We start from the raw sequence: 18,869 nt of genomic DNA, 5'->3' as shown, positions 1-18,869 counted from the left end.
CAAAAATGTATGGCACAAATATGCAAGCCAGGAAAATGCAGCTCAAGCAGGAGTTGCATAATGTGTAGAGAGAAAATATGAGCATCAATGACTACCACATGAAGGTGAAGAAGATTGCAGATGCACTTGCTTCTATTGGGTCGCCAGTGGAAGATGATGCTTTAGTTTCTGTGACCTTGAATGGTCTAGGAAAGGACATGGCTGATGAGAGTCACCTCCATCGGGCATTGATCACCACATAAGTAAATCATGAAGCCTAATCACCTCTAATCCCTCATTACCATGCACTCTAGTACTCTACTAAGCATGCAAGCCTGGTGACTGGTCATTTACTGCACTCATAGTAATCATGCATGCAAGCCCTGTGGTGGTAACTGATAGGTGAGTAATTGCGTGCCATTGGGGTGGCTAGTAATTAACTGCCAACCTATTGGAATCTTAGCCACCACCATAGATATGGCTAGTAATCTTAGATCCACCACCTCTAATCACTCATTACAATGCAAGGTAGTACTGCTGCCTTGAATTAATCAAAATTTGGGCCAACCAGTCTATGGCTCTCATCTTGATAGTTCCTTGTAGTCAAGCTACAAACTTAAGCCCCCATGAATTTGGGAGCTCCTCACTCGCTCTTCAAAAGCCCAATTTGGATGCTCTTAGCAACTTCACCAGGTTGGTACAGGAGTTGAATGTGAAGGAGGGACAAATTTCTATCAAGGTTAGAAGATTATCATCATTGAAAGCATGATTAAAATGGTGCTAGGCATTCCCGGAGGTGATTTGGCACACTTCTTCAAGAAGTAGTGGAAGAGACATAATATTCTCGATGTATATCCCAACACTCAAATCAGTAAAGATGGTGGAGTCAAGCTTTCTAGCTTGCCACTAGACCTCCAAGATATGTTGAAGAAGACAATGCACTTCTTTACGAGACATACTGTGAAGTTTTGGCAGGTTCAAGCAACAACAGTAAAGCAACTGAAAGGATGTGATGTATCTTTCTCAAGGGCAACCTCCTAGAGCATAATAACCAACCTGAAGCATTGCATAGATGGCAAATCCCAATTGTCATCTCAGTCCACTAGAGTTGTAATGCACCTGATGACATCTACCCTCAAAGGGATTTTTGAGCAATATGATAAGAAGATATCTCAAAAGGTTACTTTTCTACAAAAGAAAGCCACAGATGCAGCAAAGGCAGTGCAACTTGAGAAATTTCTCAAGGAGGGTGCAGAGGCTAAGGTAGAGGAGGCAAAAGCAAGGGCCTTTTAGGCATGATAGCAAGCTAAGGCCGCTGCAAAAATGGTTGGCATAGAAAGGCATAGAAGAGAAGAAGCAGAGAAGCGCATCAAGGAGCTCTTAGATAGGCTTGAAAAGTTAGAAGTGATGGGGACATCGCAGACAAGGAGCTAGCAATGATGCAAAAGGAGCTTAAAGATCAGAGAGCCAAAAATGAGGCTTTTTACAAAGGACTCTGCATTACACAGAACGCATTGAATATTGAAAAAGACCAGATGATGGAGGAACTGAAAAGAAAGAATGAAAAATCCAAAGCAGTGATGCAAGAGCTGCAAGAGAGCTTCAAGACCAGGAAGGATGGGGCAGAGAGCAACAAGGGTAGAGAAGCAATGAGGCAGCTCTCTAGGCTAGGAAGGATGCAGAGAGCATCCATGGTGGAGCAAGTTGTAGTAGCCATAGTGGGAGTTGTTATTTTGAAACACTGTTGGAAGTTCAAAGAGTAAGCTCCAAGACCTTGCAACAAGATTATGGGAGGGTTGTGCATGAGCTTGCAGTGGGTTTCAAAAGTTTTGACAAGCAGTCCGTCATCATGAGAGATTTCCAAACTAGAGTGGAAGTCTTGGAGATGGCCCATGTTGATGTTTTGGAGCAATTTAAGTAGCTACAAGAGATGCTGAGGGAATCAAATGAAGCTGTTGCATGGAGTGAGCAAAGAGTCGAGGAGATAAAGGAGAACATCCGCAGCCTTAGGATGAGGGAGAAAGGAATCAAGAAGCAACTTCACCATGTACAGAGCAAGACACTGGTATTAACATCCACAATAGTTAAATTGGCTGCCTATCCTGCTATGCAGAGAATCATGAAATGCATGATCTTCCATACCCCCATCATAGATGACTAAAGGATCCAATGGCCTACGTGCTACCACCTTGTGCACGTTTTTTGCTTTGGAGTGTTCATGCATACAAGCTCGGTATGTAGAAAATGTCATTTTCCATTGCCTAAGTCATGAACAAATCAAATGTGTCTGCCTGCTACAGTTATCTATATGACGAGAAAGTAGATGTTGTAGCTCAATTTTCCATTTGGACAAAAATTGCAAGAGACAAGGGGCTCAAATTGAAGAAGTCCAAGCCCACCGAGCTTGACTGTGAGGAAAAGGAGCCTAAAGGGAGGAACCAACCCTTCAAGAAAGGAGCAAGAAGGGCCGAGCTTGCAACCAGGAAGCTCAAAGCAAGGAAAGAGGAAGCGACATGAAGGGAGGGGCCGGGCCCTGAAGGAAGGAGCCAGTCCCCTTCGGGAAAGGAGTAAGGAAGACCGAGCCTGCAATCAAGGAGCTCAAAAAGGCAACTTGCTGAAAGAAATGTGGAAGCAGCCCCCTGAAGGAAAGGAATCTTTGAGATGTAATCTATGTAATCTGTGTGTAATCTATTGAATTATTAATTTTCTCCAGAGTTTACTTGGGCAATGTTTTTGTTTTAGGATAACACTTTGCGATGTAATCTATGCAATCTGTGTGTAATCTATTGAATTATTAATTCTCTCCAGAGTTTACTTGGGCAATGTATCTATTTTAGGATAACACTTTGCAGCATGCGATTCATTCTAGTATAATAGCTTCTAATATAATAGCATTGGTTGGTTGCAGCTCAGAGGTTGGTTGTGCACTAGGATATTAACTACCACCAGCGTAGTGGTTTTCTTCTATTTTTACGAGGATATTAACTTACTACCTCCAATGCGATGGTTGGGCACCACCACAGTGGTTGGTTGCACACTAGGATTATAACTAACACCAGCGCGGTAGTTTTCTTCTATTATTATTATTATTACAAGACAAGATGAATGGCATACAATTCTTTCGTTTAGGAATTGTGGATTAGTTATGGGATTTCATATTCCTCAATGTAAATATAGTTGTTAAGATATATATATATATATATATACATATAATAATATATGTGTATGTATATATATGCAATATTATAATATTTCCAAAGTGACTGAAGTGATGTTTTTCTCAACTATGTGACTAGAGAGTGTCCTTTGACTGCAGGCCAAGGACCATAATGTGAGACGAAAGATTTTGATAAAACGGAGCTGAATATTTGAAATAAAGTGATTGGATAATACTAATGAGAGAGGAAGAGATGTCACTATGATGACCGTAGCATGTAGTACAACAGGAGAACAATCTAAGTCTGGGAAGTGTCAAGACACACCAAGGATCGTACAATGTTAGCCAAATATCTACATATATCTATATGTCTGTAGATATCCAATTCTATAGACGAATTGATTGAAGTGATGTTGTACAAATCTTCAAAATGATCTTCAAAGTGATCGAAGTGATGTTGTATATAGCTCCAAAGTGATTGAAGTGATCCTTTTCCAAGATAAGGACCATTATGTTAAACAAAATATTTTGAATATCTATATACATCTATATGTCTATATATTGTAGAAAAGTCACTGAGATTTGCATGCTCTTTGATACAAGCTAGTGCAGGAAAAACGAAGGAACATAGATGGAAAACCATGATACCAACAACATTTCTTCAGCCTATTGTCCTATAGAAACTGAAGCCATTTTGCAATGGCTCCTTTGGCAACCTAGGATTGTCGTACAAGAGATTGATCAATTGGAGGAGGTACTTAGTGTTCCACATCATCAACCCGATATCGTCATTTGGAAGAAGTATCTATTGCAGGAGGAATTGTGGGAAGGCCTTCAATACTATAAGGATCCACAGTTTGTGAAGTGCATTGTTGAAGTCTCCCACTATGCTCTATGTCCTGCCATTGTCCTGAAAGCCTTGTGTGAATATAAAGTTCTTCAAAGATGGCACACTTGATCTCTCGAAGCTTTGGCTACTCTTTTTTTTCTTTTCACCCGTCTTTTTTTTTGTTTCAACTTTAATCTTAGAACCACTTTTTCATTCTAAGTGAAACCAATTCAAATTTTATAAGAGTAAATTTGGATATATATTCCTCAGGTCTTTTTTAGGGGTTGACCACCCCAGCATAGTCTCAAATACACTTTCCATTTTTCAAGATAAGTAGATTATTCTTTCTTTGCAATGAGACAACATTTTCTTAGTACTATCTTAGTCATCCTCATCCACTGCTCCAAGACACCCGAAGATGTGCTCCTTCACGTCTAAATCCAATTTGAAGACACTCTTCTCCTTCTTTCATTGTGACACAAGTTGCATCTGGAGAGCATTTGGAACTTAATATCTCCTACTAGATGAGAGTACACAAATGTTTGTGGACTCTTATGTACAATTTGTAATTGCAGCATCTCTTGGATGTTTTTTGGTACTAAAAATCTCCGATTAATACATCCCACTTCTCATAGGTTGTTACCCTTAAATGCTTCCTCGATCTTGTGCTTAGGTTTTGTGCACTACAACACAAAATATCGGTCATCTTCCTTGTTCTCCCCAAAGGCAATGACAATTGCAAAGTTATTCCCCTCTTGTAGACAATTAGTGAGGTCATCGAAACTCTCCCCAAACTGTGGTGAGTCATTGTTTGTCATTCCATATGAACATAGAGGAAAAACTTGAACTCACTCCCATGTCTTCACAGTTGCAATGTTGTCACAATCGTCATGATCCCCTATGATGCATGCATTGTAAAAACAAGAAAATTTTCTTGTTTTAATCACGTGGTTGTTTTGAAAAGCCCCATATGCTATGTAGACTATGAACTCCTTTAATTTTCTTGCAATCGTGCCAACTTCTCCTTTGCACTTAATCCACTTTCCATTCATGGAACACTTTGTGTACTACACTATTCTTAAGGCTTTGTTTACTGTATCTTAAATGTGCACTTGTGGAGAGGTTGGTTGTAGTCCATATTACAGCATCATGGGGCATCATTGAGTTTTTCTTGAGGGCATGTTAATTGGTGTTTAAACAGAGACAAAACAAGTACGCACAAAAATGCGGTCTAATTAAAGTATATATATGAAGCAAAATAATTTTCAACCACCGTGTTGGTTTAGGATAGTCACAATTTGAACTATCGGGCTGGTTTAGGATAATCACAATTTCAATCACCGAGCTAGTTTAGGAAACATTTAGGATAGTCACAATTTCAATCACCGTGCTGGTTTAGGACAGTCACAATTTCAATCACCGAGCTGGTTTAGGATATGTTTAGGACAGTCAACCACCAAGCTGGTTTAGGACAGCAGTCACAATTTCAACGATCGAGCTAGTTTAGGACAGTCACACAATTTCAACCACCGGGCTAGTTTAGGAAAATCATAATTTCAATCATCGGGCTGGTTTAGGACACATTTAGGATAGTCAACCACTAGACTGGTTTAGGACACATCTAAGACAGTCACAATTTCAACTACTGGGCTAGTTTAGGATAGTCACAGAGTTGATTACTCAGTTGGGAGAGGCAACAAGTGATCCCTTGTTTCACAAGATGGTACAACATCTTTTTGAGGGAAAGCCATAGAAGCCTCCCTCTGGAGTAGATCAGGAAGGAGTGGTGGGCAAAAAGAGGAAAAGAGCAGGTCCTCTTCCCAAGAAGAAGAAGGCTAAGAATCATCAGTTCGTCTTCATCTTCTAGCTCCAGTCTTCATCCTCGATATCACCTCCTTCTTCGGGATCTTCAGAGTCAAAGAAGAAGAAGAAGAAGAAGAAGTCCAGCAGGAAGGCAGCGACTAAAGAATTTAAGGACGCTGGGAAGTCCGTAAGATTTGCCACTTACAATGGCCAATTTGGCCAAGCTGAAAAGGCTATGCAGTTCATAAGGCAGTTTGATGCTACCTTCAGCCTAGAAAATTTCAGTGAGTCCTCAAAGCTTCGTATGGATGGTTTACACTTGATTGGTACAGCCACCAGTGCATGGTGGATAGCAAAAACAACCAACTATGTAGCCCCCAGGAAATGGAAGGACTTCAAGAAAGCTTTCTATAAATAGTTTATTCCCAAACAGTTTTGAGATCATGTCCTTCTGGGTTGGGAGAGCAGTCGTATGGAAGCACAAGATACAGTTGAGTCTTACAACCAGAAATTTTGGGATGCAAACTTGCAGGGCCTTTCAAGAATATTTGTGATAAGACTCAACTCAAGAAGTATAGGGCCAGACTCACTCCAAAGATACAGGCCCAAGTTAACACTAAAGATATTAGATCTCATGCATTCAGCCAATGTGGCTAGTCTCATGTACATCTAGGATCCTACTAGTGTGCCTTCATTACCAGCAGGGTTACCGGGGGATAAAAAGCTAGCGACCCCCAAGTTTAAAACAAGAGAGTTTCCCAAGGCTCAAAAGAGGGGATTTCAGCCTCAGAAACTAGGGGAAACCAAGTGCAAGAGCCCTATAAGGGAAGACCACAGTTTACCCCTGAACACATTGAAACTTTCAGGAAAGAGGGTAAATGCTTCAGGTGCATCAAAGAGGGGCACGTGGCTTCCCAGTGCCCAGAAAAGCCTTCAACTTCGAAGGGAAAAGAGACAGAGTAGCCACGAGGACTGCAAAAGCCAATGGTAGGAGGCATTCCTTACATATTGGGTCATGTTTCAAACCCAGAGGAACGACAATTGCTACTATCTTGGGGCAAAGTCAGAGACTAGCAAGCACTAATTTTATTTGATCCAGGCGCTACTAATAACTTTATATCAGAGGATCTAGCCCTGAGGCTGGGAGTAAAGATAGAGGAGTTGGGCAGGGCTTTGGATGCCGATCAGATGTTCTGTGGGAACCCTGTGCTAGTCACTCCCTTGATAGGGAATCTCTGTCTTCATGTATAGAGTTATGTGGATCAGGAAGACTTCTTCATTTCTCCACTGAAACATCATGATGTACTCTCTTGGGTATGCCTTGGTTTCATCGCAAGGCAGTGAAGTTGACTCTTCCTGAAAGAGTGCTGGAGTTTGTATATAGGGGCAAAGTACATTGTGTGGTTGCTAGGAATAGAGGGGAAACTATTCCCATTGTATCAAATAGTTCTGTTCGAAAAGAAATAAAGTATGGAGTTTTAGCTTACATGGTTTTTGTAAAAGAGAGAGATATGGAAATGCATGTTCAAATAAGTGAGGTAGATTAGAACAAATTTTAGTTTCTTAAAAATTTTAAAGATTGCTTTTCTGACGCTTTACCAGGGGAGCTAACCCCTGAGAGACCTGAGGATCATGGCATAGAACTCGATCCTAGCAGCGAGCCACACAATAGGGCCCCATACAGAGATAGTACAACTCAATGAGAGGAGATCATGACTCAGATGTAGGACTTGTTGTCCAAGGGGCTGATTCAGCCCAGTTCTTCTCCTTTTTGTTGCTTGTACTACTAGTACAGAGAAAGATGGCTCATTCCGTATGTGCGTCGATTACCGCGTGCTAAACAAAATGACCATCAAAAATAGATTCCCTATTCCACTCATTGATGATGTGCTGGATCAGTTAAATGGAGCTTCAGTTTTCAACAGGATAGACTTAAAGAGTGGCTATCACCAAGGGAGGATACAACCTCACGATGTGCATAAGATAGTGTTCCACACTACTTTTGGGTTGTATGAGTATCGAGTGATGCCTTTTAGATTGACAAATGCCCCAGCTACTTTCAATAGGATGATGGATCGTATCTTCCGACCCTACAGACAGTTCACTAGTACCTTCTTCGATGACATAATTGTCTTTTCTAAGTCCGAAGAAGAGCACAAGGAACATCTTGCTATAGTGTTTCAAGAGCTGAGAAATCGTTAGCTTTATACAAACAACAAGAAAAGTGAATTCTTTTTGGAAGAGATCCATTACTTGGGGCATATGATATCCAAAGATGGGATACGGATGAATCCGGCAAAGATCTGTGCCATTCAGGAATGGCCAGAGCTGGAAATTGTGCATGAAGTTCGAAGTTTCCTAGGCCTGTGTTCTTACTACAAAAGATTTATCAAGCATTTTGTGGATATAGCCGCTCCATTCCACGATCTTACTAAGAAAAATGTAGCTTTCAAATGGGGAATTCCTCAAAAGACAGCATTCATCACACTCAAAGAGAGGCTGACCACAGAACCAATTTTGATGTTCTATATTTATATCAGCCATTTGATGTGGATTGTGATGCTTGTGGGGAATGTGTTGGGGCTGCATTGCATCAGAATGGTCATGTAGTGGCTTATGAGAGTAGGATGCTGTCATGACTGGCGGATATCTGGAGATCGCCTATCGACCTGTTCTCAAAGCCCACTCCAAACACAATAAGCACGTCGGATTTACCGACTGAATAGTTTGCACGAAAAGAGCCGTGCTTGCCAAGAATGCCTAAACACCTCTCTGCATCATCAGAAGGGAAGACTCCGATGCCCGTGAGAGTAGTCGCCACTGGGATTCCCGTCAGATGAACGAACTCTCTCAGCTCTTGGCTTGCTCGACATCCACCTCCGCAATACCCCACCGGTTTGCGAGAATTCGAAATCGAACGAAGAATTGGCTCCAGAATCCAGATGCGAGACCCCCCCGGAGGTTTTGGCAACGTTTGCAGATACCCGACAAGCGGTTGCGACGAGTCGGGTATTGTCGTTTGTTGATGAACGTCCTTGGGAATGTGGACGCGTACCTTTCCAGAGGCGGCTGAGAAGGCGGCTTCCTTGATGACAAAAGGGATGTCGTGCACATTCACGATGCGGATCTCGTGGAAGGCACGGGGACACAGTCCCGAGAGATCAATCATGTAGCTGTCGGGCAATTCATCAGCAGTAGAAGTGGAGACGAACGGAAGAGAGACGGAACTGAAGAGAGATGGTGCCAAGGAGCGGAAGCGAGGAGAAGGAGCAGGCGACGCCATAGCCAGACCCAAGTAGCGGAAGCGAGGAGGAGAAGCCATGGCTCAAGCAAACGAACCGAGCCGACTTTTTCTTCATAGTGCCGCCGCCCATCAGTTGTCAAAATACGTAGAACCTTCTTCTGTACTCCACCCTTCCAATTAATAACAAATGTTTGCCCATTGATGAGGCCCGGTTAACCACAAGAACATTACACTTTAGACACGCAATAGTGCGAGGCTGCTAGCCTACAAGCGTTTTTTGCCTTCCCACGAGGAGGCTTAAGTCCTAGTAGAAGCGTACCTATTTATTTATTCAATTTTTTAGACTCTCTTCTCGTGTCCGAGTTTAAATTTGCATTTGCATTTGCATTTTTCCCCACTTTCCCCTTTCCACACCCCTTTCTAGCCATCATGTTTCACTTTTTGGCCTGCCAAAGGGAGGTCTAAGTGAAGGTGACGGAGATTCAGAAGTGAAAATGGCTATTTTTTATTTTTTTTTAATCACAATTTTTTCTTGCTATTTTTCTCCTCCACATTTTCAGTGCCTCTCTCTCTCTCTCTCTCTCTCTCTCTCTCACATCCCTTTGAATTCATCATCCCCCCCCTCTTTCCCTATTTGGATCTACGGCAGGCCTTATGAATGATTTATTATCATTCACCTTCTTTTCTAATGTATAAAAAGCACTCCATCGAGATCAACCACACCGACAAGAACTTTATTTGCGTGTAGCTCACAATAAAAGGTTGCTAAAAGGGTGAGAGTGTGTGTTTCTTTCATGTTTAAATGTGAAAACTATTAGGGGCACGACCATCCTGTTAGACCAAACTTATTATTAAATTTAGTTTCAATGGCCATCCTCTTTGATCAAACTTAATAGATAGTCTCAATGATTGTAAGGTGGTATCTTTTCTTCTTTTCTTCCATTGTAAGGAGCACTCTTTTCTTCAATTGAGATCCTAGTGGCTTTTAACAAATTGAAAATAGTGTGAACCTATGAATTTCTTAAAAGAGAATGCAAGTCAACCCTAGGGTGTCATTGTTGGGTCCCAATATGTCCCCCATTCGATACAAAAAACAAAATTTTGATTAATATGATTAAACTAAGTTAGAACGCCCCCCCTTGTGTGTGTGTGTAGAAAAAAATTAAGCCCCGCCTTTACAATATATTATACCTCCCCTTTGTCTACCCTAAAGGAGACTCTTTTTCATATCCTGATCATGACTCATGATGATGATGATGTTGGAGCTATGGAAGAACAAATGTCTCTTCTGCCAAATCAAGAAGTGTTAAATAGTCAAGACAAAGGACATGATGAGAAGCCACTTATGACTCGGCCCTTCAACCGAATCAAGAAGTGTTGATGAGTAGTCGTCGTCTTCAAAGATTCCACTTTGAACTAAGTCGATGACCCACTGGAAGAATACAAATATAATTGGAACTATCAAGTTTGGTAATGAAAATTTGCATACGAATTTAAATCAAAGCTATCGTTAGTGACCGTTTGTTTCAACCGCATTGGAAATTTTCTCAAGTATCTCATTCTTTCATTATATGAAAGACCTTATTTCGTGAATCTCACTTTAGCCTCACAACTCTTCTGAAACTATCCTATTCAAAGGTTATCATAAAAAGAATGTAATAGCATAATTTGAAAGAACATCATTGAACATTCAAGCTCATTTCCATTTCATGATGATTTTGATATTATCCAAGACACAAAGATGTGCTTGATGTCTACTCAAGTCATTAAGCATGACCTCCACTCCATTCCCTTTTAATGCCTCATTGTAAAAGTTTTCATGCTCCTTTGCATCCCATACTCTTTTGCATGGTCCATCAAACTTACTGATGTACTGATGAGAACAATCCCATAGCTTTTGTGATTGCATAACCCTCAGCTATACTTCCTTCTAGCCTTGCTTTATTTTTCACGTATTCTTTTAAAGGCCTCATGGTCCTCTCAAAAGGATACATCCATCACATACTAACATGTCCACAAATTCTCAATTCTTTAACTACATGAATGAGTAATGCGTCATAATGCCAAAGAAGGAAGGAAGTACCACTACTACAAAACTAGGTAGAAATGGCAGCCCAAAAGTGACATTTCTACATTATTAAATGGCACTTTCTTGCCACCATTTTCACATGTGCCATTTTTTGGAAATGGCAACCAAAAGTGCCATATATTTTTACCATTTCTCTGTCCATAATTTGGCAACTAAAAGTGCCACATATTTTGCCATTTTTACATATGAAATGGCAACTAAAAGTGCCATATAGTTTTGCCATTTCCACATACAAAATGGCAATCAAGAGTGCCATATATTTCTACCATTTTTGTGTCTAAAATGGCAACCGAAAGTGCCATATATTTTGCCATTTTTACGTATTAAATGGCAACTAAAAGTGCCATATAGTTTTGCCATTTCCACATGCAAAATGACAGCCAAAAGTGCCATATATTTTTGCCATTTATGTCTTAAATGGCAACCAAAAGTGCCATATATTTTGCCATTTTTATGTATGAAATGGCAACTAAAAGTGCCATATAGTATTGCCATTTCCACATGCAAAATGGCAACCAAAAGTGCCATATATTTTTGCCATTTTGATGTGTAAAATGGCAACCAAAAGTGCCATATATTTTGCCATTTTTATGTATGAAATGGCAGCTAAAAGTGCCATATAGTATTGCCATTTCCACATGCGAAATGGCAACCAAAATTGCCATATATTTTTGCCATTTTGATGTCTGAAATGGCAACCAAAAGTGCTGTATATTCTGCCATTTTTATGTATGAAATGGCAACTAAAAGTGCCATATAGTTTTGCCATTTCCACAATCAAAATGGCAACCAAAAGTACCATATATTTTTGCCATTTTTAATGCATGAAATGGCACTACAATAGAGACCAACTGTGAAAGAAATGGTAAAAGTTGACATAAAAATTGTCACTTATTATATTCAAAATGGCAAAAGATGACTTAAATTTTGCAAGATTTCATGTTGAAAATGGAAATAAAGTGACATAAAAAATGTCGATTATTATGTTACAAATGGAAAGAAATGGAATCACAATTTCCATTTCTTCTTTTATAAGCAATAGCATTCAAAATGGACAAAAACATTTAACTTCTACTAGCTTTTAAAATGGGCCAAAAAGTTACATGGCATTGGAATCTTAAATGACTAAGATTTTACATTTGATACTTGGTATTCATGAATGAAATTTATTGTCTAAGTGCGAAAAATTAATCAAAAGTCTTAAGTGCATCAGTACTCATATTACACAGTGTGAAGAAGTCATCTAAAATTCTAAGGATAACTTTTACCTTTTATAACACACATTTTACTTAATAACAGATATTATTCAATAGTTGATTGAGAAATAAATACTTCAATTTTTACATAACAAAATAAAATATAAGATTATAAAGACATTACATGAAGAGTTTTCCAAGCAACATTCAAGCCTACGGCTTGACCCAATGTCTAAATCTCATCATTTGCTTTGAATATACAAGCATCCTTAATGATTGCATCATCAACTCATACTGCTACATAACCAACTCCTATTGGTATAGTATGAACTCTAAATGAAGGATCCAAACTAATTATTGTCCCTATTCCAACTATGTCTTTTGAGTCCTTATGTAAGATCATTACTCGTTGTCCCCTTTGAAAAGCATCAACCTACAAAGATACATTCAAGAGATCATTAGTAGAATATTTGTTTAAAATATCTTTATGAAAAATATCCAAAAACGTTATGATCATTGCCATACTAATTAAGAAAAATAATTAAATTTACCTTACTTGGAAAACACGTATGTCATTTGTTTGTGCTGCTATCTTTTCTACTCCAATTGTTGATCGATGAACCTTTTTAAAATAAAGTAAATATGATACTTAATAATGCTTCATGTGAATGCTTTCTACTCTACTCAAAGATCCATAAACCTTTTCAAAACAATACTGAGTGCAAGATGGTGTGATCAAGTGGTGGAGACTGAAAGCGAGAGGGTGACACCGTATTAGGAAGCTTCTTATCATTAAGTATATATATATATATATATATATATATATATTAAATTGCTTTTGCTTTTGCTTCAAATATTGTTGATTCTATGAAAGTATGAACCTTTTCCATCCTCATGTCCTAGATCAATTCGTCTCTGTTATGAGTGTTCATCTTCCTGTCCAAACACTCTTCTACCAGTTTATTGACAGTAGGTAGCAAAAAGAAATAATCATAACTTTCTTACCTGAAATCGGAATATAGTGATCCAACCAGTCAAAATAACTGACGCATACGCTTTGAACAAGACAACACAAGCCGTTTTCATCAATCATGACCAAAACGCTTATTTGCGATGCATCTTTGATAACTTTTGCATATCAACTCAAAACCTAGCGATCAAGTAGTCGAAACGATCAGAAAGAACGTTTTGCGAATGATCGTGTTGTCAGATTGACAAAAAAACATATCGCTTTCTCCTCACAGTCACGCTAGCGTAGCCAGGCTTTGATACCATGTTGAGAGGAAGAGAAAGAGGAGAGAGACGAACACAAGAGTTGTGTTGAGAGGAAGAGAAAGAGGAGAGAGACCGACACAAGAGTTGCTCCCAAGAAAGTGGTTCTATTCATAGAGCATAGGCATATATATAGTTGAGGACTAGGCAGAGTTAGGACAAGCTATATATAGCTCTAACACTTTTAAAAGAAGCCCTCATGTTCTCTCATGAGCTTTTATGTGCATGTATGTTGTGCTTTTAAAGCATCCCCCATGTGCTTTCCGGTACTTTATGCGCTTTATGTTGTGCTTTAAGGCAACTCTCATGTTCTTTTATGTTATGCTTTCAAGTAGTCCTCATGTGCTTTTTTGTGCTTCGATGTTGTGCTTTTTAAAGCAATCCATGTTGTGCTTTTTTGTGCTTTAAACAATCCTCATGTACTCTCATTTTCTTTTATGTTGGGATTTAAAGTAGTCCTCATCTGCTCTCATGTGATTTTATGTTGTGTGTTAAAGTAGTTCTCATATGCTTTTATGCTGTAACAACTATTTCATTGATTCTGAATTTTTTTCCCATTTTATGACTAAGGCAAAAAATCCTTCCCAAATGAAAGTTTACTTTCAAAAATATCATTCCCAAATTAAAAGTTTTTTTGGCACTATCCTTTCCACATAAAAAATTTATTTACTCACACAATCATCTTGCAGTAATAATGTAAAAACTAGGAAACATAATTCATACTGTGACGCCAAAAATTGATATTTTTTATTTGGCATTGGTATTGTTTTCTTCTATGTTTCATAAGAGTTTGAGTATCAAGTGATAGCCTAGCAGCTCTTACTTATTTCTATTTTTTAAGATATTGTATGGGATTGAGAGGATGAGTGGAATGGATCATTGTAAATACCATAGCTATGAATTATAAATACCTTGGTATGGGGTGAGAGTCATTTGTGTATGGGATATTATGGGATTTTTAGAAAATAGGAAGAGTGAGTCATATAAAGAGGTGGACTCGTGTCCATGTGCTCTAATAATATAAGAGAGGCCACATGCCAAGCATGTGGAAGGCATGTAGAGGAGTGTGGAGTCAAGAGAAATCCTTCTAGAGTTCCCATGTGGAATAAGGAGGATGTGGACATATGGAAAAGAGAGGGTCCCTATGAACTCCATGTGGAGAGACTCTTGACTTTCTCAATATTTTAAGAGTCTTGAGCATCTTTTGATGGGACACATGGAAAGAGCACCCAAAAAGGACATGAATGGTGACATATGGGCTTATGTGATTGATGGGGAAAGGAATCTACAGGCAGCAATTGTAAATGGGTAAAGGAGGGTGACAAAATCTCTATAAAAGGAGCCCTCCTCTCCCTTGTTCAACATCTCTTCCACCATTAGGCCTCATTTCGTTGTAGCTCTAGTCTCCTCAAGCCTCTTCTAAGAGCCTTCTCTACCTCTTGTAGATATTCTCTTATGTAGACTCTTGAGTCCATCTCTCTCTAGTTCATTCTCTCTCTATGAGTAGTCTTGAAGCTTCCGCTCCCTCTTGTACGTATGAAACCTCTTCTTCTCCCTTGTGTTTATCGTATTTTGAGTTGCATTGAAGTGGAGTCTCGCTCTATTGGTAATGAAGGTCACTTCAGGTTCTCTCTCTTGAGTGTCTCTTTCCTTTTTCCATTGTTTTCTCTTCCAAAGTGCTCAAGACTGTTGTCTATTTGGCCGCTCATTGTGCATACATGGTTCATCTATTTCTCAAGCCACAAAAGGGGCTCTTCCTTCCCTCCTAGGCGACCTCTATGGGACTTGGATCGTTGATGAAGTCTAAGCATGGAGGTAGTATTCTCCCAAGTTGGCACCAGTAGAAGGAGTAGGTGTTTTTCATGACAATTTGACCCCCTGTCAGTATTTTGCTCTTAACTTTTTGCTCGGTGGTCCGATTTGGATGAAACTTAGAAGGAGTAGGTGTTTTTCATGACAATTTGACCCCCTGTCAGTATTTTGCTCATAACTTTTTGCTCGATGGTGCGATTTGGATGAAACTTATATCAGTACAAAGATCTCTTCAAGGAGAATCATTCTATGTTTTCAGTTTTTATATTAGGTATCAAACCAAAAATCTATGACTCTCTATGTGTGACTATTTCTTTTTCAGATAGTTTTTACCCCCGTCCAGTAAACTGTCCATATCTTTCTGACCGCTTCTCTGTTTCTTACGAAACTTATATCAGAGCAAAGCCCATTTCAAGGTGTATCTCAATATGTGATTGAATATTTTATATCATATCTCTTTTGAAAGTTATGGATCTCTGGTCTCATGATAGTTTGGAGAGTGTTTTGAGCTAAGTGTAAAGGTGTCTATGAAGGAGGTAATGTTTCCTCTTAACCTACCCATCCGACCCAATCATCCCCTTCAAACTCCTCGATATATATCAGTTCATGTCATGTTGAGCCGCAAGATCTTCTTTCAACAACGTATCGCTCTTCTCTTTGGTGCAGACCGGCTTGCTAAGATTATGGCCTCCGCTGATCCTTTCCTTCTCCCTATGCTTGAGTACAACATCACTTGGGATGTTACCATCTTCATTGTCATCTAAGGGAGGATAGTATGGTGTGGTCTCTTGGTATAAAAGCTTCTTTTAATGTTCCCTTCCCGGTGATGAATATCTCTATCACTCAGTTCAAAAGCAGTAGGAAGTGTAGAGGTGCGTGAAGTTTATTACCCCCAACTTCATGTCACATCTTTTTGGTGGAGACGCCAGGTACGTTTGGTATTGGATTCATCCCACCTTACTAAATGATCTCGGGTGTAATGGATTGCATGTTATGCCTAGTATAGGCATGTGTTTTCTGATGTGATAAAGAAGATGCCTAGAAGAACTCCGTTAGAAGAGATTGCAACCCATTTAAGAGAACTAGAATATTGTGAAGGTGATGCTCAAGCTATTCGCATGGTCATCATGATCATATCCTTTATGTTTGCACTCTTGAATATGTTGGTGAATCAACAACATCGTCAGCAGGCACAATGATAGATTGGGGATTGTTTCATGCACTGGCAGCTTGGTGTGAAGAAGAGTTGAGTCTTTGGGTAGTTTTTGCCTATAACAATGGAGTGGTGATTCTCAATGCTTTCAACTTCTTTTGCTATGCAAATGATGAAGAGTACAATATCTTGAAGCTGTTATGTGCACTTCCAATTGTGACAAGGGTGATTCTTGAATGCATGTATACACAATGTTTTCATGGTGCTGGTTGTGGTCACTTATTTTTGAAGATTTTGTTGAGGATCACATTGTGGAGGGTTTTCAACAAGTGGTTATGCATAATAAGTTGGTCTTGGTATATTGAGGCTCTGTGGGATCTTGTTTGGATCTTTTTTGGGATATTATTTGGATCTTGGTGTTTCCTTTTTGTGTTTCATCATGGTGAAGATTCCAGTGTTTCGAGGGACCCAAGGGGAAGACCCGCTGTCTTATCTTCGGGATTTTGTTCGAGGATGCTAGCTTTCTGGATGGTCCATGAAGGATTGGGTGGAGATTTTGCCTGATTTTCTTAAAGGTGTAGCCTTGAGTTGGCACGAGGCTTTGCCAAACTCTACCAAGGAGGACTGGGACCAACTGGTGGCTACAATGAAGCAAAGATTTGGGGCAGTGGAGTCGCCAAATGCTTTGATGTTGCAATTGGACCAGTTCTATCAAGGAGAGGGTGAGATGGTCTCTGCGTTGGCAATCCGATATGAAACTTTATGAACAAAGTATGAAAGGGCAGCTTTGCGAGCTGTGGCATCTGCATCATCGGCCCCTCAAAGTCTCGTAGGGATGGAGTACTTAAAGATGAGCAAATTTGTTATGGCTTTGGAGCCTTGTCTTCACTCAAAAGTAATGAGTAAAGATCCAATAACATACGTGGAGGCACTTCGCATTGCGACCAAGAAAGAAGCTTCTCTAAAGATCGAATCCTCTTTTGTGTCTTCAACAGCTTCAACTTCTAAGGTGGAGGTAATGGGCACTCCTCAGGTACCAAAGTCCTCTGAGTTAGATTATAATATCTCCCAATTGATGGCAGAGTTTGCTGATTTGAAATTGTATTTGGTTAATGTACGACAACCTAGAGCACCAAAGAGTGAAGATAGGCCTCGAGATAAGAGCGGGGTCACTTGCTATGAATGTAATGAAAAAGGTCACTATCGCCCTGAGTGTTCTAGATTGAGAAAGAAAGAAGAAATACAAGTATCCTTGTTAGAAGCTTCTTCAGGGGATGACGAAAGAGAGGTAATGATGGCTAAATGGGAGCGTGGTAAAGGAAAAGAAGAAGAAGAAAGCAAGGAAGAAGTAGATGAGGAACATCAGGAAGAGGAACACTGTAGTAAGAAAAAGAAGGCATCTAGAAGGAGAATTAGCCAGTCAAACTTTCCTTTAGGACAAGGCATTGGAAGCTATGACTTGTTGTCCAATCTTAAAGAAAAGGAAGCTCATATCACCTTTGGTCAATTACTTGCTTTGTCTCCAAAACTACGGAAGGAATGGGGAAAGCTAGCAAGCACAAGAGTGTCAAAGAAGAAAAAGAAGAAAAGTGCCATTCTTGTTGTTCAAAAGGTAGATATAGATGTTGGTGATGATGTACCTATGGTTGATGTGATCATTGATGGTCAAGTGATTTCTAATGTGTACATTGATGGAGGTGCATCGATTAATGTCATGAGTGAGAAGACCATGATAGATGCTAAAATACTCTAGTACTACCTCTCCTTATCGCATCAAATTGGCTGACAACACTAGGGTTAAGACCTTGGGAGTTGTGTGAAGAATCGAGAAGTGGATGTATGTGGAATTTCTATGCCGACTACTTTTTAGGTGATCCCTACCCAAGCCAGATGCACGTGCCTATCCATTGATTTTGGGAAGGCCTTGGCTACGCAAGGTGAAGGCTGTTCAAAAGTGGAATACTGAAGAATTGATTTTGCAGGGAAATGATAAGAAGGTGCGCTACAACATCAGAAGCCGCAAAAAGAAAGTTGTCAAGGAGGAGTCTTCAACATCAGAGAGTTCAAGCTCTGACTTAATCGATGAAGAAGAAGAGACAGGGTGTAGCTCCAAGGAGTCCAGCTATCTCACAATGTACATGGCAACTAATAAATCTCACATGGGACTTTTGAGCCTGATGCATACATTCACTAGCATGAAGCTCTTATTCAAAGAAGAAGAGCCATAGAGGACTAGAGCAAGGGAGACGGAGACAAAGAGCTGCTCGATATGGTGGGAATTCAAACATAGGAAAACCAACCTTAATGCTTAATGGCAAAGAGCACTAACAAAGGA

The 18,869-nt window shown here is 39.7% G+C and overlaps 1 protein-coding gene across 1 annotated transcript; it reads right to left on the bottom strand.

Moving 5' to 3' along the window:
- Positions 1-8,382: 8,382 nt before the first annotated feature.
- LOC147888637 (acetolactate synthase 1, chloroplastic-like) lies at positions 8,383-9,090 on the bottom strand. Its single transcript, XM_087392332.1, has one exon. It carries the CDS (start codon positions 9,088-9,090, stop codon positions 8,383-8,385), a length of 708 nt encoding a protein of 235 aa, XP_087248458.1.
- Between the last annotated feature and the right edge of the window lie 9,779 nt (positions 9,091-18,869).

This window comes from Dipteris shenzhenensis, chromosome 21 (assembly GCF_047967505.1).
Source record: "Dipteris shenzhenensis isolate YYH24624 ecotype China chromosome 21, Dip_SZ_1.0, whole genome shotgun sequence".
NCBI lineage: Eukaryota > Viridiplantae > Streptophyta > Polypodiopsida > Gleicheniales > Dipteridaceae > Dipteris > Dipteris shenzhenensis.
Note: the sequence above shows the minus strand (reverse complement) of the source record. Positions and strands in the feature narration are given on the sequence as shown.